This window comes from Cydia fagiglandana, chromosome 3, assembly GCF_963556715.1.
Source record: "Cydia fagiglandana chromosome 3, ilCydFagi1.1, whole genome shotgun sequence".
NCBI classification, from domain to species: Eukaryota; Metazoa; Arthropoda; class Insecta; order Lepidoptera; family Tortricidae; genus Cydia; species Cydia fagiglandana.
In genome coordinates this window covers 11,615,073-11,641,411 of record NC_085934.1, presented here as the reverse complement: position 1 = coordinate 11,641,411, position 26,339 = coordinate 11,615,073, and the positions used below count along the sequence as shown (strand labels likewise).

Here is a 26,339-nt window from a genome sequence, read left to right as displayed (position 1 = left end):
GATTTTAAACAAACCAAGCATTTACATTCAGAATTGTGACATTTGATGAAGTGAAACTGCTGATGATGATCAGAATGGAACTCTTCAACGACGCATAGCTCATGTTTGGGGATTTGTCCTCTTCGTTATGTTTGTTAAGCACGTTAGATTTTTAAGTCATATTTTCGTGAAGCTCAAGTTCTGATGATGGGATCCATAAGGAATCGAGGGAACTCTACAAATCTTAATGGCATTGTATAGTGACTCTTGTATTTTCATCAGGCAAACAAGGATTTACATTAAGAACAGTGGCATTTGATGAAGTGGTATTGCTGATGGTGATCAGAACGGAACTCCTCGACGACTTGTCTTTTTCTAATTGATTGTTAAGCAAGTTACCCCACTGGCAAAACAAGCAAGATTTTGAATTCGACTTCTACCTGAACCTGGACCCGGACGCGGACCCGGACTCGAGATCGCGAATTCGGACACGGACCCGTTTTCTATTTGGTTGGTGTAAATGGAGTTGGTGAATTTTTTGATTAATTCGGGCGAAAACTGGAAGGTTAGGTATCATAAAATGTTCATGAAGAGAAATTGTAAGAGATGGTATCATTACCAACAACTGTGGAAAATACTGTTTAGTTACTCTTTATTTAAAAATAGCAAAATCAAATTGCATGATTTCATTCGTTTTCTCCACTGTACACAGAATAAGTAATGATATTTATACTAGACAAAAAAATTCAAAATCGCTCTCCTTCTTGATGCGACTGGCAAATCATATTACTTTTTGGAAACCGGGTTTTTTAACCTAATTAGACCCCCGCTGAATCAGATCCGGTTGCTCGATCGAAATCTTGACCGGAAGTGAGATATTTGACATTAAAGGTCCGTTTTTTTCGTTTTTCATAAATAACTCTTAAACGGTGGTGTATAGCAAAAAATGTTCTATTACATAAGTAATATGCATAAAATTGCCTACAAGAAAGATTCAGTACAATTTTTCGCTAGGATCAATATTAAAAGAGATTTTAACGCGGGAAATTTCATTATAATCACTTCTAAGGTCCCGTTTTTTAGGTTTTCGTAAATAACTCATAAACGGTGGCCAATATCAAAAAATGTTGTTAGACGTTAATAATCTACACAAAATTTTGAACAAAAAAGATTCAGTACACTTTTTGCAGGGATCAATATTTAAAAAGATAATAAAGAGGGAAAATTAATTATACTAAATTCTAAGGTTCCTTGTTTTTATTTTTTCGTTAATAATTTGAAAAGTAAAAAATCTTATACATAAATAATAAACGTAAAATTTCCTACAAGAAACATGCAGTACACTTTTCGCTAGGATCAATATTTAAAAAGACAAAGCAGCGGGTAAGTTAATTATACTCAATTTTAAAGTCCCTTTTTAGTTTTTTGTAAATAACTCGTAAACGGTGTCCCATAGCGAAATAGGTTTTGAAGAATAAATTATCTACATAAAATTTCCTCCAAAAAACATCTAGAACACTTTTCTCTAGGATCAATATTTCAAGCGATATTAAAGGAAGAAAGTTAATTACAATCAGTTCACATGTCACTTTTTTTTAGTTTTTCGTAAATAACTCGTAAACGGTGGCCCGTTGCAAAACAATATTCTACATAAATATTAAACATAAAATTGTCCACAAAAAAGGTTCTGTACACTTTTTCGCTACGATCAATATTTAAAGAGGTATTAAAGGGGGTAAGTTAATTATAATCAATTTCCAGGTTCCTATTTTTAGGTTTACGTCTATATAGGTAAAGAACTATTTTATTTTAATTTTATTTTCAAAATTTAGACCCAGTAGTTTCGGAGATAAAGGGGGGGGGGGTATTTTTTTGTATTTTAATGTTTTATTTTGGGGAAGGGGGCTTTATCTCCGATACTACTGGGTCTAAAATTTTGAAAAGATATACAGAATAGAATCTATAGATGACAGGAAAACCTATTTGAATTATGCAGTCAAGCGCGAGTCGGACATTACTTAGTTTTTGAACCGATCCCTACAGGTTTTTTAAAGGCAATTCACTCGCGTTTAACATATATAAAATACACTGTTAAAAATTGGGTAATGTACGGAACCCTTGCAACGCGAGTCCGACTGGCGCTTGGCCGGTTTTTATTCATTTTGAGGTACGGAACCCTAAAAAGAGAAAAGTGTTCCATATGTCTTTCGTAGAAAATTTTATATCGATTATTTATTTACAAGAACATTAAGAACTTATTTTGCTATGAGCCTTATTTTACGAGTCATTTGCGAAATCCTAAAAATAGGGACCTGGAAATTGATTATAATTAACTTACCCCCTTTAATACCTCTTTAAATATTGATCGTAGCGAAAAAGTGTACAGAACCTTTTTTGTGGACACTTTTATGTTTAATATTTATGTAGAATATTGTTTTGCAAGGGGCCACCATTTACGAGTTATTTACGAAAAACTAAAAAATTGTGACCTATGAACTGATTGTAATTAACTTTCTTCCTTTAATATCGCTTGAAATATTGATCCTAGAGAAAAGTGTTCTAGATGTTTTTTGGAGGAAATTTTATGTAGATAATTTACTCTTAAAAACCTATTTCGCTATGGGACACCGTTTACGAGTTATTTACAAAAAACTAAAAAGGGACTTTAAAATTGATTATAATTAACTTACCCGCTGCTTTGTCTTTTTAAATATTGATCCTAGCGAAAAGTGTTCTGCATGTTTCTTGTAGGAAATTTTACGTTTATTATTTATGTATAAGATTTTTGTTTTGCTATGAGTCATACTTTTCAAATTATTAACGAAAAAATAAAAACAAGGAACCTTAGAATTTATTATAATTAACTTTCCCTCTTTATTATCTTTTTAAATATTGATCCCTGCGAAAAGTATACTGAATCTTTTTTGTTAAAAATTTTGTGTAGATTATTAACGTCTAACAACATTTTTTGATATTGGCCACCGTTTATGAGTTATTTACGAAAACCTAAAAAACGGGACCTTAGAAGTGATTATAATTAAATTTCCCGCGTTAAAATCTCTTTGAATATAGATCCTAGCGAAAAATTGTACTAATTCTTTCTTGTATGCAATTTTATGCAGAATACTTATGTAATAGAACATTTTTTGCTATGTGCCACCGTTTAAGAGTTATTTACGAAAAACGAAAAAAAGGGACCTTTAATGTCAAATATCTCACTTCCGGTCAAGATTTCGATTGAGCAACCGGTAAATTCGGATTCAGCGGGGTCTAATTAGGTTAAAAAATCCGGTTGCCAAAAAGTTATATGCTTTGCCAGTCGAAATCGATTTTATGAAAAATATGACCAGTCTAATTACTATATATGTTCAGAATATTATTTGAATAAACTTAGGATAGGATACTTAGGATAGGAAATAAAATGTGTGTTTTTATATCTTTAAACCCAATTACTAAGTAGACTGCACATACATTAAAGTCACATTAAAATTCCGTTTTGCGAAATAGAGATTTCAACCTTTAACTTTGCAAAAGTAGATAATTGAAATATTCTAAAAGCAATAAAAATAGTTTAGGTTAGATTCGAGCTACAATGACATTAGTTTGGGTTCAAGGCAAGATTGCAGGGCCTCAACAAGGGAAAAAAGGGGGAGGGACTGTTGGCCTGGCTCAGTGAGCCAGAACTGACCCACTTATCCCTACTACTGCCGTAAGCAGGTAATGAATTCGCAATGTATTAAGTTTAGGTTTAATAAATTATAAATATATTTTATTAATAACATAATAATATACAAATATGTATAAGCATAAAGTAATAAATAAGCCTACAGCTATTAATAATGTCCGTAATCTGTATAATCCCAAAATACGGATCCCTCGTATGTGGATGCTGCTTACATAATCTCGTCTGTCAAGGTGTTTCGGCAGAAAAGGCCTTGGCAGACTTATAAATTCCTGAAATGAGGGTTCATACCTACCGACTAGAATTGGTTTCATGGTGGTATCAGATGGGTTACTGTACGGTAACCGATGGTCATCTTGCTTATAATCTCGTCTGCCAAGGTGTTTCGGCAGGAAAAACCTTGGCAGACTTATATATTTCTAAAATGGGGGTTCATACCTACCAACTGGAATTGGTTTCATGGTGGTATCAGATGGGTTAGTGTAGGGTAACCGATGCCGACCTTGCTTACATAATCTCGTCTGCCATGGTGTTACGGCAGGAAAAGCCTTGGCAGACTTATATATTCCTGAAATGAGGGTTCATACCTACCGACTGGAATTGGTTTCATGGCGGTATCAGATGGGTTAGTGTACGGTAACCGATGGTCATCTTGTTTATAATCTCGTCTGCCAAAGTGTTTCGGCAGGAAAAACCTTGGCAGACTTATATATTCCTAAAATGGGGGTTCGTACCTACCGACTGGAATTGGTTTCATGGTGGTATCAGATGGGTTAGTGTAGGGTAACCGATGCCGACCTTGCTTACATAATCTCGTCTGCCAAGGTGTTTCGGCAGGAAAAGCCTTGGCAGACTTATATATTCCTGACATGAGGGTTCATACCTACCGACTGGAATTGGTTTCATGGTGGTATCAGATGGGTTAAATTAGGGGTCCCGCTGGCCACCTTTGAGAGCGTCTGCCAAGCACTTCCGGCAAAAAAAATACTGGCAGACTTCGCTTTTATGTGTCTACATGTAAATTTCTAACTGCTGCCATAACTATTATTTCGGTATCAGATGGGTTAAATCAGCCCCCTTTTTTCGCACCGGAAGTGGCCTTCTTTTTCGTACTTTCGGCAAGTTCCGCCGTGGCAGACTATCGAATTCGGACTTAGCATCACTTTTATGGGAAACCATTGTGCATTTCATCGTGGTATCAAGTCGGTTAGAAAATTTGCGGCCGGCTCTTCTACTATATAGAAGATTTTTGGCCAAATCTAAAGAGGCGAGTATATTGAAATAATTTTCGTCCCAAAAATCTACAGTTTGATTCGAAAAATAAAATCGGAGCTGAATAAAATGCCGACATCTGTGTTTTCGACAGCGGTGGACAAAGTACCACAGAACTGCCGTAAAGCATCTCGCATGGGTGTAACTTATTTTTTACACTAAGCCTTGATATATACATTATTATAAATACATAATTATTTTAAAAAAACGATGGTGTTTTTTTTATTTCAAATAATATTGAACTTTGTCCAAATTTCACTCCGCATACGTTATTGTATATAATATAATACTTTTTCTACGAGTCAACAAAAATAATACTCTGAATTAGTAGAACATAACTACATTTAGAGAGGTAAATAAGAAGTCAGTCGTACCAGGCGGCGCATGGTGTTGCTGGTGCAGCACGGGCTGCGCGGCCTGGTACACGTCGCGGTGCCGCAAGTGGTAGTCGTAGTTCTCCTCCGGCGGCGCCTCGCCGCTCGCGCTGCCCAGCGACCGGCTGCGCAAATAAAACAGTTAACCCCTTGATACTTTACGTTCCCAAACCTTACATTAGCAGTCTCAAGTGTTAGACACCCTCAACTCAAGTCAAATCAAGACAACAAATAGTTTTACTATCTCCTTAAAAAAATTGTGAATTATTTAAACTATCACAATTTTTACTCATTATTATTCACAATACACAACAATAATAAACTAGGAATAGTTTTATTCAAAGGTATACTCACTTTGCTAGCGTGTTTGTGCAGACAATATATTCAACATCGTCGTTGTACGGATTCAAAAAGGCGAAGGCTGACGTCCTCAGCCATATCCAATCCCTGGTTTTGGTACGAAACCGGTACATGAGGGATATGATCTGGCCTTTCAATTTTAATACTGGAAAATAAGATATAATTCGTGAGTTTCATGTCATGACAGCTCGTATAGCTACTTAAGGCTCTGTGAGTTGTAGACCACGTCAGGCGTGGCTCACTTCGCGATTTCGTCGCGTCGTCACGAAATGTTGATATTCAAACAATACAGTAGATAAAAAGACTTATTAAATGAGATAACTCTCAACTCTGTTGGTTTTTGGAACATTTTGACGCACAGTTATAATCACTGGCATGGGTTGATTAATGTAATATGGTCTCTCAACAACCGGAAATACGAAAGCATTTGCCCAAGCTGATACACAGCCCTTCGCTTCACGCAGAGTAAAAAAAGCGAGATCGACTCGGTTCACCTAATTCAGGTGTGTTAACTTCATCAGGCGTGGCTCACTCCGCAATTTCGTCGCTTTGCAACAGGTAGCTAAAAGTACATCCGTTCCACACCAATTTTGGTGGCTAGCCTGTCGCCACCTAGCGGCCATATCTGTCCTGATCGTAACAGACGCGTTTTGTTAGAGAGTGAGTCTTCTGTATCTAGTAGTAATATTATTTATTCTGTGGCATCATCATCATCACCAACCTTGATCGAAGTTGTCCCTCATATGCTGTTGGTCCTCCGGGTGGTAGAACTCGTAGCAGAGCTTGCCGAGCAGGTCGGCGGGCGCGTAGCCGAGCACCTGCGCGGCGCGCTGGTCCGCGAACGTGAACCGCCCGTCCACGGCGTGCCGCGACACGAACTCCACCCCGCCGCTGCACAGGCTGCCCTCGGCCGCGTTCGGCGTGGACGTCACCTGCACACATACCGAACTCCCTTACTAACACACACTTCGGAACCCTATTATTTTTCTACCACTACATCTTTCATTAGTATACGATTCATTATTCAAGTTGACAAGTAGGGAATTGTGAATTGGTTTCACTTGCAACTTGCATAACATGGTCATGGGATCAACCCTCCTCGTTGATCCCTTTGCAGTGCAGTTTGCACCGATCTGTTGGATGAAAAATGTTTTTATTGTCAATGTTGACTAAATTCAGCTGTTCCGATTTTTGGGTTTCAAACAATAAAAATCCTCTTTATTGCACAACATCAGAATAAATGTACACGGAAACACAAACAAAAAATACATGAAGACAGAAGTAAAGAACATGCGGCCTTATTTCTAAAGAGCGATCTATTCCAGACAAACCTTTAGGTAGTAGAGAAATGAAATTCATAATAATTTATTATATACATAATATGTATTAGGAGGTGCAAAAAACTAAAAACATTTAAAACTAAATAGCAGTAGAAATAATACCTTTAAAATTTTAGTCATAAAAATACAATACATATATTATATATACATAATACCTTACATTATAAACAATTTCGTCCTAAACTTCTGATTTGTCGTATTTCTCCTATGATATTTTATTACATTATTACAAAAATATGTAATAAGAAGTAGACAATAATGAAGAAACTTGGGATAGTTTTAATAGAAGGATGCTTATTTCTGCAGACAACACTTTTTTTCACGTCGCTCCGATGTTTGAGCGAGACAACGCTATGCGCGTTATATAGCGACATTCCGCTCGCACCTCGCACGTCGGAGCGACATGCGGATGCAGTGTGCCTTGCGGTTTGGTACTAATACCTATATATAGGTTATTGTTAAACTGACCTGTAGCCGTCCGATGGCCACGAGGCAACAATGAGACGCGTGCAGCTCGTCGTCGACCGGCCGGTCCATCTGCATGCCTGGAAACAAGTCTAATGTCCCATAGCAAATAACATTATGTTCTTTAATGGGTAAACAACATAACTATTATAAATATTCATTTATATTATAGCAAGTATGTTTCATTGGGTTAGATTATTAGACGACAGTGCAGTGGGACTGAAGAGTTTTTATATCAAACAGCTACTGTAAATGTGTAGTATAAGAACTCTGTATGAGCTACCTACATTAGGTTAGTAACCGTCATTGTCTTAATCGGTGTGTGCAAAGTACGATTCGCGAAGGGGCTTATGCTGGGCCCCTTTTATATTAAAGCATAAAAATATTAGCAATGATGAGTTTTTCTAATCTGATCTGGCACTTACTAATATTTTTATGATTTTATGATAGGACCCACTGTAAAGAATTTGATAGCTTACAGTTATGTAACACTGCATTGTCGCCAAAGTGCCCACGATAAATTTTAAATTAATCGGGACTCTGATTGATAAAGAATTGGAAAGGTTGTAAAACTACAATGAAGTTTGCGAATATTAATAAATGACTCGTGATATAAAATTATTGTAAATTTTATGCCCATTTTCATTACAACTTTTATTGTTACGCCAAACTTAAGTTATAAAATATACAGTTAATCTGTCACTTCTATTGATGAAATCTTTTTTGTTTCAAATTGATAATCAATTATACAATTACAGATGGGCCCAACCACCCGTTTGATTTTCTAAATGAAAATGCCCCCAAACAGAAAAACAAAATGGCATATGATGGTGTACCTGTAGGCGGCCAGTTCTTGATGTAACCGGTGCAGTGTACGACCGCGTAGTTGTGTCCGTCGTGCGAGGGGCCGAGCGAGTTGCGCGCGCGCAGGCGGCCGAGGTGCGCGCCCTCGGCCGAGCCGCCCACGCGCATGCGGCAGATGAAGCCGCGCCGCGAGCCCATCACCTGCCGCATGGACGCTGCATGGAAAACACACACATTATTGAATCATCATCAAAATTAACCTAGTATGTAAGGGAAATATTTAGTATACTTAATAGCCCCGTTTTGTAAAAAAAAATAGGTTCTGGTGCCTCTTTTTCCTTTTTAGACTTTTTCCCGTTTGCCGTGCCACTGACGCCACGGGGGTAAAATTTGGGTTTGTGAATATATGTGACGTTCCACGGGAAAAGGTACCTTATGAGGGTTTCTAGTTTCGGAGATATGAAATGTTTTGTAAAGAGGTGAAAAAATGCTCAATTTTTAGTGTTCCGTACAAAACTTTGTTTACGGAACACTTATGGGATCACTTCGGTCTTGCAAATCAGTTAAATACGTTTTTCTCAGAGACCGTTTGACATAAATACCTAAAATTTGGAACAGTTATAGCAATTACCATCACTCATATTGTAAATAAGTCAAAACTGCTTATTTCTTATTAAAGGGGGAAATTTAGGGGGTTGAGAGGGGTAGGCTGAAACTTTTTTCATTTGTAAGAATCGTGTGGGGTACCATTAGAAAGCTTGCAAAAAATTGAGTCGATGGACTGATTTTGACTTCATTTTAGACTGCAATAGTTTCGTCAAAAAATGCATTTAAAGTTGCAAGTTTTCATACAAAAATTTTCACCTCTGTCCTGGCGATTTTCGCGAAAACTATAGCTAACAGGCAGCTGACCAGTCAATACCCAACTTGAAGAAGCATGGAGACGGCGGGAAAATTATCAGCTTAACTTTATCTTTATTAGTTTTTCAACTGCAGCTTGACCTTTGGTTGCTTAGGGCTAGCTAACTGATGCTTACACTGGTCAATTCATATTAGGCGAGAAACATCCTTAGTTAAAACTTTGGCATTGAAATTTATGACTTATGTCTTTGACACAAAGTTTAATTCTGCTTGCTTATTTTTGTGGGATATTTAATTTTATCTCAATAGCCTACTATAAGTATGAGAGAGATCTACAAAATACGACCTTATTATATTGCAAATAAGTTTCAATTTCGAACGGGCTTTCCAACCAATGGACTAGGCATCTCAAAAATTCAAATTAAGAATTCCGTTCTTGACTGTCGTTGTGTTTTTTTTTTCCACAATAGGACACATAGAGTTAGTAAGGCGTATAGAGATAATAAAGTCATTTAATATTTATGAACAGCTTTGGCCTCATGTATAGATTTTATTGAGAGTATCTGATTCGTCGAAACAATATACACAATATTCCTTTTCATTAAGTACCATTAGTCATTACATTTCTGTATTAATTGTATAATTATAATAAAAAGTTATTGATATCTATTAATTATATTCAGTACTTATGTATATTTTTGAACGGATCGGTGAGCAACAAGATTCAGGGCTATAACCGCGAAAATAGAAGTTCGCAAATTGCGAGCATTTTTCTCTGTCACTCTAATTACGCCTTCATTGGAGTAAAAGAGAAAATCCCCGCAAATTGCGAATTTCGGTTTTCGCTGTAGCCCCTCAGTCCTGTTACGAGAAAATAATTTTGGAAGACATTAATAGTATATGACAGTTAAATATCACAGTTTTTAGAAACAAAGGTAAAATTGACGAAATATTTAAAGTAAGCCGATCTTGTTTTTTAGCAGTTCTAAATAATATTAAAGTCTATATATATGGCATAGAACTAGAAACAAAATCAAATAAAAAATAATAATGAGTTCTAAATTCAAATTGAAGGAGTATACATTTAAGGTATTATAGGCCAAGCGCGCACCACGATATTAATTTTTGCGACACGATTTTAGAATCGCGCTGTAATATATCGCAGAAAATTCACTGCGCGCACTGCGATGAAAATGTCGACGATTTGTTCATTCTCAACATGGATTTCGTACCAGTCGCTTGTCATGAAACGTGTCTTTAATATGCGATTGCTGTATGACTTTGAGCATTTATAACACAAAGGTGATCCCCGTCTATTTCCATAATTAAATGGTCAACATCTAGCGTCTCATTTTGAGACTCCATTGGAGATGCAGGTGCCGAGATGTTGGGGTTTGGAGAGCGAAATGCCGACTGAGGTCCGGCCGGGGTGCGATTTTATTATCATAGTGCGCGCGGGGCCATACAACTCCGCATGCTGCAATTCACTTTGCGACAATCGCGTCGCGAACAATCGCGGAAAAATGTGACAAATCACAATTTTAAAATCGCTGCGATTTTTTTGTCGCATATGCGCGCACTAACATATAAACACATACGTTGCATTTCTGCGACAAAATTATCGCAGGACAAAAAATCGTGGTGCGCGCTTGGCCTTACTCTAAATTATTATAATACATCAAGCATTCGCGAGATGCTCGACTTCGGTATTCAAACACAAAGCAATAGTACAAGAATATAACTAAATGCAAAGGCCGAAGGAGCGATTCGAAGATCCGAAGCGTCCGACAGACGCGTGCCTCCCGTAACTTTTCCAAGTATTTTTAAGTACAAGTGTCTAAGTCGCAAGATCCAAAGGCTGAAGTCGCATTGAGCCGAAAGCCCGAAGCATCCAGGAGGTCAGTTCTAAACACAGGTAATTAATACAAGTGTCTAAATGCGAAGGCCGGAGGCCGAGCTCCGCGTAGGGCCGAAGGCCCGAAGCCTGCAAGATGTCAGTGGTTAAACACAGAACTGACAGCCTGGACGCTTCGGGCCTTCGGCCCTACGCGGAGCTCGGCCTTCGGCCTTCGCATTTACATACTTATACTATTGTTCTGTGTTTAAGTACTAACATCCTGGACGCTTCGGGCCTTCGGCCCTACGCGGAGCTCGGCCTTCGGCTTTCGCATTTAGATACTTGTACTATTGTTCTGTGTTAAAGCACTGACATCCTGGACGCTTCGGGCCTTCGGGCTACGCGGAGGCCGGCCTTTGGCCTTCACATTTAGACACTTGTACTATTGCTCTGTGCTAAAGCGATGACATTTTGCTAAAGCTCGGCCTTCGGCCTTCGCACTTAGACACTTTGTACTATTGTTCTGTGTGTGTAGTTGAATACGGTATCCTAAAAACAGGCAAACAACCTCTGTAAAATGTAACGATGCGAGCGGTACAGCTACCATCAGTTTGGCATTGACATAAACGCTACCGTGGGCGCGAACGTAATTTACTTTCTATGTATCTCGCTCGTACTGACATATTAGTGCGAAAGAGATATACCTATAGGAAGTAAATTACGTTCACGACATCGTTTATGTCAATGCCAAACTGATGGTAGCCGTACGGAACACTAAATGCCTCGAGCTATCTCGGACTTGGCCAAATTATTTTTTATTGTGTGATCTGAAACCTTAATGCGTAACGTTTGTTTACCTGTTTTTATTTTAGTTATAAGTTAGTTATAAGCCTAGTAATGTCGTCTCAGAGTTTAGTAGAAAAGGTACCTTATGGAAAAAAAGATTGAAAATTCCCAAAAAACTAGTCAATACGGGAAAAGAAGTTTGGTAGAGAACTGTATTAGCATTCTGCAAAACTAATTTGATAATTTCAGAGTTCTGGTTGGGGCGCCTAGCAAATATTATAACCGTACATCGACCGACATCACAAATCCAAGTAGCCTGCTATTATACCAAAGTTACTCTCGTCAAGTCTTTCTTAACTAGAATAATCTTCATTTGGTTTGGTCGCATGCAATAAATCAGCCATTGGTTTGCTGAAAAATGCCAATACCCGACGCATTACCTTATGGAATATATGAGGTCATTGAACCTCAATGCCGCTTATCTTCAATGGCAACCAAAATATATTATTGATAAGAAATAGACGATTTATACCATCTTTACCCCAAAATATTATTAGTTTATCCTAACTGTTCCATCATCATCATGCCTCATCATGTAACTTAACCATAAGGTACCTTTTCATTACATACAATTTATTGGTCTTTTTTAAGATTATTATGACGAAGAACTAATTAAATTTGTGGCGGTTTAATGTAAATTAATATTTTCTATTCATAAAAGATAAACTGTAATGTTATTGATGTTTTGTAGTGATGTATTATTAGATTTATTTCCATAAGGTACCTTTTCGCAAATGTATGGAGCAAATACTGTTATTGTTATGTAAGTTTAAAGTGGCATAAGGGGTTAAATATAGTATTTAGTTGGGGTTTTAGGATTTATTTCATTTGAATGACAGAATTTCTTTCATATGTGCTCAGAAAAATTGATTGTGTGTCACATTAAAAGTAAAAATATTCAATTTTGTGATTTTATATGAAAAAGTCAGAAAATACATTTTCACCTCTAAATCAGTATTGTTTTTTGCTTAAACTGTCTGTCAGTGTCGTTTTCTAATAGATAAAATTTAAATCTTGAGAGCTCATTGCAATCAATCGTGAAAATGAAAGAAAACTTTATTTTTAAGAGATTGGTTAGTATACACATAAATCAGTCGATATCAAAAGTTTCTATTTGCATTACAGAACAAGTCGCAATATTTTTTTAATCTCAGATATATAAGGTATTATTATTTGTAGTCAACTATGTAACTTACTTCAGGAACATAGTTTTTTAGGCGGCTAAACTTAAAACTTCTCTATCGTAAAATTGCTCATTTCACAACATTATTTTCAAAAAATCATATCTCTGTAACTACGCAACCTAGGAGGTTGATCTTTTGTGTTATCGCTAGCTTATTTATTATAGATTACTGGGGTATGTATAACTCCATACCCGCCATAAGGTACCTTTGACCGTGGGACGTCACATATAATCCCAACCTAAAAGTGGGGTGTTTTTCAGTAGATTTTCATCAAAACACGATCGACGTCAAATGCCGTCTTTGGCGTCGTTGTCACGATTTTGCGTTGACGTCAATTGCCGCCTGTGGCGTTCAAAAGGTTAACGCTAAAGAAAGAGTCGCGTTACATATAGATTTTCGTACATTAACCCGCGTGTTGACATTTCTATTGCACTCGCATCATTATATTGCTCGTCAAGCTCGCATAGTGCCATTGACAACCGACGTCATGGGCGGGCGCGTCTCTTCTTTAGCCTCGCTTATTATTATGTTATTATCTCTTGTTTATACGTCCCACTGAGTCTCTTGAGCGAAAGGAATTAGGGCCGTAGTCCCGTAGAACTATGGATTTCGGACAACTTTGTGTTTCTGCTACATGTGTGCAGGTTTTCACTCTTATTAAGCTATAGGATCAGCCTAATAGTCTATACTATACTATACTATTAATTATTTGTTATTACAATGTATTAGCGTAAAAGAGCGTGCTTAATAAACTTACATTGATGTCCTTCTTTCTTCACCGTTCCGGTTTTCAGATCTAAAATGCGTCCTGTATTTTGTGGTTCTTGAGTGCTCAATTGCTCTCGAACCTTTTCGGTATCCTCTGGATGCACATGGTCATAAAAAGATGAGGAATACCATTCTCCCTAAAATATAAAGGTTAAAATTAATAATAGGACAGAATTATGAAATATTCGACAGATGCTATTTCTACGACCTCTTCTTCTTCTTCTTCCTCGCGTTATCCCGGCATTTCGCCACGGCTCATGAGAGCCTGGGGTCCGCTTGACAACTAATCCCATGATTTGACGTAGGCACTAGTTTTTACGAAAGCGACTGCCATCTGACCTTCCAACCCAGAGGGTAAACTAGGCCTTATTGGGATTAGTCCGGTTTCCTCACGATGTTTTCCTTCACCGAAAAGCGACTGGTAAATATCAAATGATATTTCGTACATAAGTTCCGAAAAACTCATAGGTACGAGCCGGGGTTTGAACCCGCGACCTCCAGATTGCAAGTCGCACGCTCTCAGCGCTAAGCCACCAGCGTTTCTACGACCTCTAAACAGTTAAAATAAAAATAACAATCTCATACCTGAGAATAGTTAAGTACTGGAGCTATACTGTCGCTGACGTAAATGACGCGACCAGAATCACAACTAACAACGAACAGGAATCCGTCTGCCGCTTCAAGGATTAAATGCTTGAGTTCTTGGTCAGTCAAAAACGATGGCTTGTATGTGCCATCCGTGGAAGTATTGCCTGTGCCTGGAAAATAGGAAAACTATTAATATGAATCGAGCTTCTTCTTCTTCTTCCTCGCGTTGTCCCGGCATTTTGCCACAGCTCATGAGAGCCTGGGGTCCACTTGACAACTTATCCCAAGAATTGGCATAGGCACTAGTTTTACGAAAAATATCAAATGTTATTTCGTACATAAGTTCCGAAAAACTCATTGGTACGAACCGGGGTTTGAACCCGCACCTCGAGATTGCCACGACCAGCCACCACCAAAAAAATAAATTTCATATTAATAAAGCTACCAGCGCTTCATTAATATGAATCGAGCTATTACGCATTCTAAAATATAATATAATAAGGCATATGTCATAACTTTATCGTGCCTTCAACCTTCAACAACAAAGCCATTAATGGTTTTTTTAAACTGTTCAAATCTCAAATGTTGGATTAGGGGCATTATTTTATGTTCCAAATTCAATTTAAATATACCTTACTTATACTTTTCGAGTAAAATTGGTGTGACATATGGACGGACAGATACTTTTATAGGGCATAGAGCGGCTGGCAAAAGAGTACCTGAGTTTAGTAGGTGGTATATATGTGCATCCGATCTTACCTCTCAATGCCTTCATATGAGCTACTGCCATACGCAGTATGGTGAGCTTGTCGGGTTTGCGTGCCAGCGCGGAGCATGTTGGCACCATGTCCGACAACTCTGTTATGTACGCCGTCATCTTGTTTCTTCGTCGTCGTTCAATCTCACAGTGGTTCTCACGGCTAACAGATAAGTTGTGTATTAGACAAGGTGTTTTTTTTTAAAGAAATGAAGTATAGTAGTATTGGGTTTGGATACAAAACAAAATGCTTAGTCATTGAAATCAAAACTGAAAATTTTAGGAATGACTGATTTCTAATATTAAAATATTATTAATAATAAATTGTTACTAGTTTCATGAAAAAAAATCAGAGTATGTTAATTCCTAGCTAAACCTTCAAAACAGTCAAAATAAATATGTATTGGCAGCGAATATACGGATATCGATCGGAGAGGATTCAAGCCCGACACGACATCAACAGTCGGCTATTGCTCTAGATAGAAACCATGACCGTCAAGTTTAAGGACAGCTAGCCTTGGTGGTACTTTTCTCGAATATGCTCCGAGCCATTGGAACACATTTATATTACATTCGTGAAACAGCTTAACTCAAACGGTTAGTGAGAAGTTATAACAGTTGAGGTTTAGCTGAATGAATCTGATTTAATGTATATTATTTATACATAAATACACAAAACTAGTTTTGTCCCCTTACCTTCTACTAGAAAACCACCGTGATATTTTTTTATTAAATGTCTGAGTTAAGCGACATACTGGACTGTAAATACCGCAAAATAGCGTTTAGAACGACGCGAATTGAGATACCGGTAAGTAACGGATTTTAAATCATTTGGCCGCGCTCCGCGGGAAGCGCGATGTGGCTAGGGCTGATTTAGTTAAAATTCGTTCAATTCCTCCTACTTACGTTTTAATAATGTTTCATTTAGTCTCTTTTTGGAAACTGAAGAAAATCGGTTCTAGGTATATTAAAATTGTACTAGGATGCCGACCCCGCAGCAAACATAGGGAAAAAGTGGTTTCAGTTCAATCTTAAGAAATTTTAGGATGATGTATATTAAAGTCTGCTGATTATTTTTAGGGTTCCGTACCCAAAGGGTAAAACGGGACCCTATTACTAAGACTCCGCTGTCCGTCCGTCCGTCCGCATGCATGCATAACTAGGGAGAAGTGGCACAAGTAATATATTTGTGTTACAGGGTGTGTCTTGTTCGCTTTTGGTTTTCCGAGTGCATAACGATAGGTGAGGAAGACAAAAAACATTTAAAAAATACTAATTTTTTTGCTAGACATGAGTGAAGTGTGTTGTAGAGCAATAACGCTATTTGTAACAACCAAACACCTATGCGTACCTACGTATAGGTGTTTGGTTTTATATCTGTAAACATTCTGTAATCTGAATGATTATACTCCGAAGCATCGTAAACAAACATCTAAATTGCCACTGCAGCTCGTACTCTCGGCACAAGTTAATAAAATATACATCATTATTGGCATTTTAAGGTGAAGGAAAAGTGCAGGTATCGCGTGATAAGACACGTTTCCAATCACACGCCAACGCCTTATTGACGACGGTGGGAAAAATGGAAATTATTTTCAAGTTGATGAATGCATTACCTCATTAATATGTCCATTAAACGAGATAGGATTAACCAAGCTAATTGAATGTTGTTAGTATATAACGGGGTCAATCAATAATGGCAAAGCAGCTTTATGTATTTCTTCGTCTTTAAATAATAGTTTGTTGGAATTTCCTAGACATTGTCGACAAGTGGACATCCATTTTGTCTAATTTGCGTAGCGCGGGTAATGAAAAGTTACTAGAGTAGGCTATCAAGTTATCAACAAGATAAACTGACACAATTTTATGACTAATATTGGAATTAAATTCCATTCTTAGTTGGGCATCGTAGTATAAACAATAAGTCAAGTTGAATGTATCAATAGTAAGTGGAGAGCCATAACTTTAAACAATAAGACTAATAAATCTTGCGCAGGTAAAGTAGTCCCAGAATCGATGCTATCTTTCGAGCACGGTGACAATAGAGGCCGTATCCAATGAGACACATTGATATCATTCTAAAAAAACTTTTTTGTACTTTATGATTTCCTGTTTTTGTATAAGCCTACCTATTCTAGACCCGTAATGTTGAAAGTCATCTTACCCATATTAATGACGTAGTTATGTAGCTACGTGAGCTGCGCTAGCTTGATGTTACGTTACGATGTGAAGCATTTGAAACGTCGAGGTAAATTTTATTCAAAATAAAGCTGGTACATCTTATTCATTGTCGAAAATGTTTTCGAAATATGTGGCATCACAGAATCGTACTTATGCTTCAAGTGCGATAAGGACCTTTCTATCAGAATTTCTGTTGGAATTTTAGATGAAAATTTCCGTATTGCACTTGAAGCACAAGGACTAGAGATGCACCGGATATCCGGTTACTATCCGGTATCCGGCCTATCCGGCCATTATTTTACTATCCGGCCGGATACCGGATAGTGACTTACTATCCGGCCGGAAACCGGATAGTAACATTGCTTGATTTCGGAGTAAACAAATTGGATTTAAGAAACAGACACGGTCATAATCGTACTTGTTTATTATTTTAAAACAATTTAATAATTCCATTGACTTGCACGCGCACTCATTTCGAACCTAGATATGAGTCCGCGCGAACGTTCACTAGGTCAAACCTTCAGAATGCGCACGTGAAAATCCGAAATGTAGGTAGGTATAGTTCCGCTGGCCGAATATCCGGCGGCCGGATACCGGATATTCGGCTGATGGTCAGGCCGAATATCCGGTATCCGGTATCCGGCCAAACAACTATCCGTTGCATCTCTAACAAGGACCATTCTGTGATAGAAAGGTACATTAAATAGTTTCTAATTTTGCATACACGCATGTACCTCATGCGGTAGTTATCTTAAAACCTGCGATAATACGACAATACACAACACACCTCTGCCTGACTGCTTCCCTATCACTCGAATATGCAAGAATGACAGGGAGGCAAAAGACGAAACTTCGATTTACCATAATTCGCGTCAGGTCCCCAGGTACTACATATTGCTTTTTGTACATGTGAAGTATGTACACAACATTCTAAACCAGGTGTAAATCAAAACAAAATATCTGAAATACAATATGGTACTTTGTGTTCACTAGCTAGCACAATACTTTGAAAGTGTCTATTTAGGTTCACTGCAAACATCGAAATTCAAAGAAGATTCTGTGTCCATTGCTACCTTGAAGGTTCATGATCATGATTATCGACCACAAGACCTACCAACTAAAAGACAGACACTAACAGAGAAAGTCTTTCAACAAGGTAGACCTACCTATACAATCTACCTGCAATCTGGTTAAGATTGCAGAGCATCATAATATGAAGACAACTAGAGACCAGTCATTGTAGGAAAACTCAGGAGGCTTTTTTCATTTAGCACTAATGATTCCAAATTACAAAGATTCGAATTTCTTACCTTGCAAATCTCTCTTTGTCTTGAATATTGTCCTCCTCCATCCTTGTGTACTTCCCCCCACTTGCGTCGTCTTCATCGGATCTGTCAATACAATACAAATTAGCACTTATTAAGATATGTATTAAATTTCCAAGATTAAATTCCAGCACAATTTATGATTTAAAGTTCTACATCTGCAATGTTAGGAAGGGTGAAAGGATTATTAGAAATCTCTGAAATATTTCAAAATGAATACTTATAAGAAATTGTATGAAGTTTCTGAGATCTTTCCACATAAAAAATCATACAATTTAGCTGACTTCCATTGTTAGTATTGGTACATCAGTAGGCATTATGTAAATGACCAAATGACTGTCTAGTTTTTTTGTATTATTGGAATTTTAAACCAGACGAGCACACACGTGTCTTGGAAAGGCGTTACTACTCTTAGGGATAAACTTATTCATGATTTCATGATATGGTAAAGAGGATGATTTCTAACTTTGATGACAACCAATAAGTACATAATAATTAAATTACATTTTGATAAGAAAAACAACATATTTATTCAATCACAGAATGTTACATATTAAAATCTCTTAAAATTTTAACATATGACCACCAACTTTGCAGGCAGTCAATACAAATTAGGAAGTGGTTATTAGATTCATTTGTTATTGTGTTAGATTCATGGGTAATTTATGCATTCCAAGGGTTTTTTTTATAATGTTTTAAATAGTTTAGGATGTTAAATTTGTTATGTACATAAAGTGAAATTTCGATGATCCGGCACATCAATGGTCTGGTATACCCAGTAATCCGGCACTAAAATTGGGATACAAATGATCATTCTATGTCCTAAATTACTATATGTGCTATCGTTTTTGGCCTTCAATCTCTTTATAAATGGCTAAGTTCCGGGTAAAAGTACATTTTTTTAAATTTAGTATTTTAGTAAAATGTATTTCTATGAAATACTAAAAAACACATCAATAATATGCAGATTTCCTCTAACTTCTAGTAAACCGAACTTTCCAGTAATACGGCTCTCTTGTGTCAGCATTAGTGCCGGATTAGTGAGATTGTACTGTACTATGTACATGTCATTTTATTGCACATAAACAGGTTTACATTATACAAGTTATTAGGTTTAGTTTAGCAGGAATAAGTATTTATCTGGACAGAGCAACTGGGATTAGATAAACTGAACTTCTATCTGAATGATTATCACTGCCAATACAATTCAAACATCTATTATGAATAAAATGCCTGAATATCTGCCACCCCATCACAACAAACAATTTTTGTTAACTACTTTTCTTTATGATCAGTTTATCAGTCTACTTTGTAGGGTTTTTAACATGTAAAAGACCTTTTCTTCTAGGTATTTAGTTGAAATAAATATCATACACAGGTGCTGCACAGCAAACTGCTATGTTGCATAGAATGTATAATATCAACTCATGAGTGACACACTTTTCAAATTAAATAAGACTCACCCAATACTGCCAGCACGGCGCTTTTGTATATCCTTTGCTGGGTCAGCCCCTACAACAAGTACTAGCTTGCTTATTTTATGAAATATGAATTTACAGCCACAACAGTGTTCAGAAATAATGAATGATAGTAGATATGTTTTATTTCCATATTTATTGAATAAATGTTCAATTATTATAAGGAAATTTTACACATGTATTGCAAATTAAAATTAGGTCATGTAAAGTGCATACTACTACTAACCACAGAGCATTAAATTGTCACTGGACTTTATACCTAATAAAAAACTATGCAAAAGATAACATTATGCAGTCATGTTAGGGAAAGTAAACTTATAAATTAAACACCCTATAGTACTTAGAAAGCACCCGTTCGAGGAATTCATAATTAGGTATGTTATGAAAACCACTTGACCTTAGTCAGCAATAATGCTGAACAAAAACAAATTAAACAAATCATGTCACTTCAGCTCTCGTTAACTGTGCTATGACCAAAATGAATAATAAATAGAAGTTTCAGAAGTTTGTGTCAAATATTAAATAAGTAATTGTGTTATTTGGCTTTTAACGTTGCTAACAACTCTGGACAACGTCAGTATGGTCGATAACATGTAACGGATGCTAGAACAACTTGAGAATACTAAATAATATGCATAAGATTACCATCTTTACATACACAATGGCTAGCGATCAAAGCGAATCTAAATGATGGAGACAAAATTTATTTCAACACAACGAAATAAGAACACCAACCGGGGATATTGGGAGCCACGGCAGACATCGGTCAATAAACTCATTAGTCCACGATATGGTATCACTTCCTAATAATACAATTTACAATAAATCACAACAAAATAATTACATCAATAAAGTACACACTGCAAACGTATGTTTATCGTAAACTGCTCAACATAAGCGCCATTTTTATTACTTTTGGCATTTTCTACTAGACATTCCATTTCTTGCCACCTGTAAAAGATTTTTCTACCATATTTCTTAATTTCTATTCATAGAGGTACAATAATATAGAGATAACACGGGGGAAGGGCTAAACGACCGAACGAGATGCACTTATGGAAATTTCAGTAGGAGTAGCAGAGAAAGCGGTATTATTGCTTGTCCTTGTCACAGTCTCATTTTTTGTTTGTTCCCCACCAAAAATGTAGTATGGTGGGCAACAAATGACCGGACCGAATTACGTAGATTGTTTTTGGTATGTTGTCAGGAATGTTAAAACGTGTTTTTAATATTGTCGCTTTGTGTATGTTTTGTCCCTCACGGAGGCAAGTGTATAGCTCATCTATGTAATACTAGGTCTATGTTTCTATTATACAGCTGGCAAAAAAGAGTAGAAATTAAAAAGTGGCAACACTGTAGTGTCGTCCCGTTTTCTTATAGTCATTGGTTTGAAAGGGACGACACTACAGTGTTGCCACTTTTTAATTTCTACTCTTTTTTGCAAAGCTGAGTGGCTACCGCAAAAACCGACATTCGCAAATTGCGGGGATCTTTCTCTTTTACTCCAATGAAGGCGTAATTAGAGTGACAGAGAAAAATCCCCGCAATTTGCGAACTTCGATTTTCGCGGTTAAAGCTCTGTATTTTAGTTTACGAGCCTAGTTAAAAAAAAAATATTTTGAACTAGAGAAGTTAATAAGACTTATGAAAACACATAAATTGTGTGTATAAATTCATGAACATATTTCAAGTGAAATCTTAAAGTACATATATAATATATATATTTGTTTTAAAATCTACTATGTTGCCTAATATTTACCTCTGGCAACATATATTAGGGCTGCCTTATTTCAATGAGACTTACCACGTGAAAAATAATAACGCGGCAAGTTTTGAAAGAATATCTGGCCACAAAGATATTACAACTATTTAAAGAATAAATTGCTATTTCAAAAAATAATACGTCATTACATTATCTAGACATAATATTTGGCAATATAAATTATGAATTTAAATGTGATGAAAACAAACCAAATGGACTAATGTATTAGGAATAGAATATAATGGAAAAACAGCTAGACGTGTTATCTGATAATGGCACTATTTACAATATTGTGTCCACATCTGAAGCTATACCAGATAACAGTCAGCAAAAACTAGACAGTCTTGCGAAAAAAGCTGCTCAACTAAGGTAAAATAGTATAAAAACAATTATAGGTACCTACAATTTTCTCTCCCGTGGACAATATTTAACAGCTTGTGGATGTGGGTGTGCAGTGGCGGCGCGTCCATAAAAGCCGATTCCCACCGGCTTGCCTGTTTTTGGACGTTTGAGCAGAGTTGTAAAGGAAATATGTAAGCCAAATTACCCCCGGCTTGCCTATGGATATGTTTGACGCGCCGCCACTGGTATGTAGGGTACTTATACTTATTTCGTTCAAATTGTAGCAATGCCTGTACGCATATTGTAGTCTATGCAATGCCTAGTCTAAACTGAAAGTCTAGTAGTCGTGTTTAATTACTATAATTACCCTTATCTACATCAAATCTGGTGGCCTAGCGGTGAGAGCGTGCGACTTGCAATCTGGAGGTCGCGGGTTCAAACCCCGGCTCGTACCAATGAGTTTTTCGGAAGTTATGTACGAAATATCATTTGATATTTACCAGTCGCTTTTCGGTGAAGGAAAACATCGTGAGGAAACCGGACTAATCCCAATAAGGCCTAGTTTACCCTCTGGGTTGAAAGGTCAGATGGCAGTCGCTTTCGTAAAAACTAGTGCCTACGTCAAATCATGGGATTAGTTGTCAAGCGGACCCTAGGCTCTCAAGAGCCGTGGCGAAATGCCGGGATAACGCGAGGAAGAAGGAGGAGATCTACATCAACTGCACACCCGAGCACCGAGCACTGAATATAAGTCTGGGGATGAGCGAATTAAATTAAGTTAAAATTTTAACGTAGGTAATAAAAGGCAATGCCATGCTTGAGTAGAGGTGCAAACTGGGTAGGTACAAGAGCGAGTGTTTTAACCTAATAAAAGGTCATTCTTAGCTTAAGTACCAATCCACAAACTTTTTCTATAAGATAATATTTATGTTACAGATGTATTCTTGAAAAGGATTTCAAAGCCTGTGACATGAAATGGAGTTTTTTCGTAGCAGCGGCGTTTAGTTTCAGATACGAAAGCTGTTTAAGGCCATTCCCTCCAGCTTTCTTAAAAAATGGGGTGAAGGACATGGACGAATTGGTAAACTCGTTTAAAGTGTATTTATAGCTAGCTACACACATTTTATAGATAAGCAAAATAAATAACAAAATTAGAAAATCATCATAAACAAGTCGACCTAGCGGTCGCCAAACTTTTGAGAAGAAGAGCCGACCACAGTAGGAATCACCAAGTTGAGGAATCTGAAGCAGCAAATGCCTACACAAGTAGTCCACAATTTTTGTTTTTCCACTCGAAGCTGGGCGCAGCAGTCCCACAGCACACATCAGCTGTGCGGGCGAGTGTTATGAAAGTTATGGCCGACAATGTGAACAGTCAGCATTCAACAAAGAAAACTATGCAGTTGATTTATAGGTAGGTATATAGACTGCTTGCCTAGAATAAATATGCTAACGTACTACTTTGTTTCAGTTGAGCGTTGTTAGTGACGTCCCAGCATTAGATCTCGTACTTGAACAACTGATAAACCTAGACGACTTGAGTAAAGTCAGTGATATAATACACCTACTGTTTTATGTTCTTGTGCGGCTAAAGGAGCCCGTACTCAAAACCTTGCAACCAGATTCGGTACGTTAATTAGGTATAAATAACACTGAGCATAGCCCCCGTTTTGACATATTAAATTTGTCCTAAAGATTTTAGCATATAAATTGGCGGTTCCCTATAGGTACTGAACGTCGTAGTTACTGGCCCGACCACAAACTAGAAAATAAACTAGTGGCTTTGTACCTACGCTGTAAAATGTGTAAATCTCGCGAGTCCCAATTTATCATTTTTATGAACATTTTCCAAAAACTGAACCTGGTTGCCTACCGCGAACCACGTTCGACGTGTTGCCTCCCTGTCACACTTACGTACGAATTTACGAGTGCGACAGAAAGGCAATACGTCGAACGTGGTTCGCGGTAGGCCCTCTGCTCAGCAAGTGCTCATGAAATTTCATGAGAATAGGTGGAGTAATGCGATCAGTAAAGGAGAACGCCTAATTATAGCACTTACAAATCTTCCATTTTCTGTTTTGCAGTATGAACAGGTTTTAAGCTACGTTGACTCCATTGAGCCTGCACCGAGACCTCAGTACATTTTCCAAGTGTTGAGTGCTTGCAAATCCAACGCGGAGCAGAAATGGAAGGATTTGTCGAGGAACCATAATATTTTCTACGCATATCATGGAAGTCACTTGGAAAACTTTTACTCGATGCTTAGTTTTAGTGTGCAACAGCATTTGAATAAGGTAGCCTATCAATCAGTTTGTATCGCATGGCCTATAATATGGCCTAGTACTTAAGTATGTATTATCAAATTAACATACCCGCACGAAAAGGCTACTCATCGATCGTCGTCTCTTGGAAGCTATTGGGTAAAAGCTATGAGGATGAACTGGTGTAAAGGAAAAAAATAATATGATTAAAAAATATAATAACGATTTAAACTAATATTAATAAAATTAAACACGTGCCTAATAGTTTGAAGAATTGAAAAGCAACAATATGTTGAGGGTTAAGTAGCTGAATACTTAAAATTATGCAGTCTTATCCAGTTCGTATCTATTTATCATGTAGCAATGTACAATGGTCGGAAACGGCCTGTACCTAACCAGCGAGCTGGGCGCCAGCCTGCCGTACAGTCGCGGCGGGTTCGGCTGGGGCGCCAGCTGCATCGGCGGGCACATCTCCTGCGTCGCGATCTGCGAGGTCATCGACGCGCCAGAGGGCATCAACTACCAGAAACCGAGCTCTAATGAAGGTCAGAAAGTCAGAATTTACACCAATCAGTTACTGCGCACTTCAAGGGTATCTACCTAACTTAATAAGTTGTGCGGTGCTGTTCGGATGTTTATCTCTTGTCTCTTAAGAATAGACTTAGACACAGTCTAGCACTCCCTCCCTCTAAGTCTAAAGTTTTTGATCGAAATTATATAAGGTATGTTTTAAGGAAAAGTTGGCAAAAAATATATGTACCTAGATCTGTTTCCTGTGTGATGTCTTTTAATTTTTAGGGTTCCGTACACTAAGGGTAAAAAAGGGACCCTATTACTAAGACTCCGCTGCTGTATCTCATGTACCGCACCGTGATAGCTAGGCAGTTGAAATTTTCACAGATGATGTATTTCTGTTGCCGCTATAAGTGCTATAACAACAAATACTAAATCAGAATATGTATAATAATAAACGGTACTGAACCCTTCGTGCGCGAGTCCGACTCGCACTTGGCCGGTTTTTAAATTTATATTATTTAATATAGGTTATTCCGGAGACACTGACCGGGCTGGATATGACAGACACATTCCCGACCACAGAGCTGCCGCTCACTACATCGTTACCAACAGTGACTTGATACGCGTGCGCTACATCTTGGTGTATGCCAAGCAACCGACCTTAATGAGGTTTCCAACCACGAGCGGCAACAGGCATAATTTTAATGGTACGTCTCTCTTATTTAATGTGTTGTGTGCAACACAAACACTAAATTTAAGATTACATACTTACGTAATAACGCCCTTTACCTATAGGTAGGGAGCAGCAGCCCTACAACGGAATACGAGTATATACATACATATAATTATAGGTGTGGGTACTTATCCATTATCCAAATAATCATGTCCTTTTGCTTCTCAAAGGTGACCCTCAATTAGCCCTACAACGGAATATAGATTTTAGATCTGAATGGGAACATATTTTTCAGAGCGCGGATTATGCCAATGGGTTTCAAGACATAAACTGTTTTCAATACTTCTTGGATACGGATTAATGCTGGCGACCATCGGATTTGCAAATAACCAACCAATGCAGCACTATTACGAATCATTACTGAGTAAATTTGATTTTAAATCTTGATTTCAAAAATAGTCGCTAGTATATGCATGGTATGATTGTTGTTTGATGACTTAATTGTTAAATTTTCGTAAATAATATTGTAATTTAGTAAACCAACTTACAAAATTGAAATAAAGATTTTTTAATAGCCTGATATTTTTTTACTAATTTCAGTTACTGTTTAATTCCATATTTTGAGAACGAAATGTACACCTAGTTTATTTGTAAACATTAAGTATTTACATTTAAATATTACAC

At 37.3% G+C, this 26,339-nt stretch overlaps 2 protein-coding genes across 4 annotated transcripts in view; one reads left to right on the top strand and one right to left on the bottom strand.

Annotated features, from left to right (window-relative positions):
* LOC134680039 (aryl hydrocarbon receptor nuclear translocator homolog) overlaps positions 1-21,022 on the bottom strand; it is a 45,566-nt gene extending 24,544 nt beyond the window's left edge. The window contains exons 1-11 of one of the 3 annotated variants that reach the window (XM_063539022.1): positions 20,837-21,015; positions 20,087-20,135; positions 18,609-18,689; positions 15,120-15,280; positions 14,358-14,530; positions 13,762-13,909; positions 8,309-8,491; positions 7,476-7,564; positions 6,389-6,599; positions 5,662-5,812; positions 5,308-5,432 (exon numbers count right to left, since the gene is read on the bottom strand). In XM_063539022.1, coding sequence (XP_063395092.1) covers positions 5,308-5,432; positions 5,662-5,812; positions 6,389-6,599; positions 7,476-7,564; positions 8,309-8,491; positions 13,762-13,909; positions 14,358-14,530; positions 15,120-15,280; positions 18,609-18,689; positions 20,087-20,135; positions 20,837-20,864 — 1,399 coding nt within the window. In that variant the 5' untranslated portion in view covers positions 20,865-21,015. Of the gene's footprint in view, positions 1-5,307; positions 5,433-5,661; positions 5,813-6,388; positions 6,600-7,475; positions 7,565-8,308; positions 8,492-13,761; positions 13,910-14,357; positions 14,531-15,119; positions 15,281-18,608; positions 18,690-20,086; positions 20,136-20,836 lie in introns of all 3 variants that reach the window. The other 2 variants (XM_063539023.1, XM_063539024.1) reach the window with 2 other exon arrangements.
* Positions 21,023-22,006: 984 nt separating this feature from the next.
* On the top strand, positions 22,007-26,214 carry LOC134680038 (protein mono-ADP-ribosyltransferase PARP16). The gene is made up of 7 exons (XM_063539020.1): positions 22,007-22,232; positions 23,142-23,286; positions 23,677-23,832; positions 24,290-24,499; positions 24,828-25,011; positions 25,510-25,689; positions 25,951-26,214. Exons 1-7 carry the CDS (start codon positions 22,105-22,107, stop codon positions 26,100-26,102), a joined length of 1,155 nt encoding a protein of 384 aa, XP_063395090.1. The 5' UTR covers positions 22,007-22,104; the 3' UTR covers positions 26,103-26,214.
* The last annotated feature ends 125 nt before the right edge of the window (positions 26,215-26,339 follow it).

Coding starts and splice junctions, on each gene's coding strand:
- LOC134680038 (XM_063539020.1), top strand. CDS start 22,105: ATGGAAAAACAGCTAGACGTGTTATCTGATAATGGCACTATTTACAAT. Junction 22,233..23,141: donor AAAAAAGCTGCTCAACTAAG/GTAAAATAGTAT, acceptor TTTATGTTACAG/ATGTATTCTTGAAAAGGATT. Junction 25,690..25,950: donor CAACAGGCATAATTTTAATG/GTACGTCTCTCT, acceptor CATATTTTTCAG/AGCGCGGATTATGCCAATGG.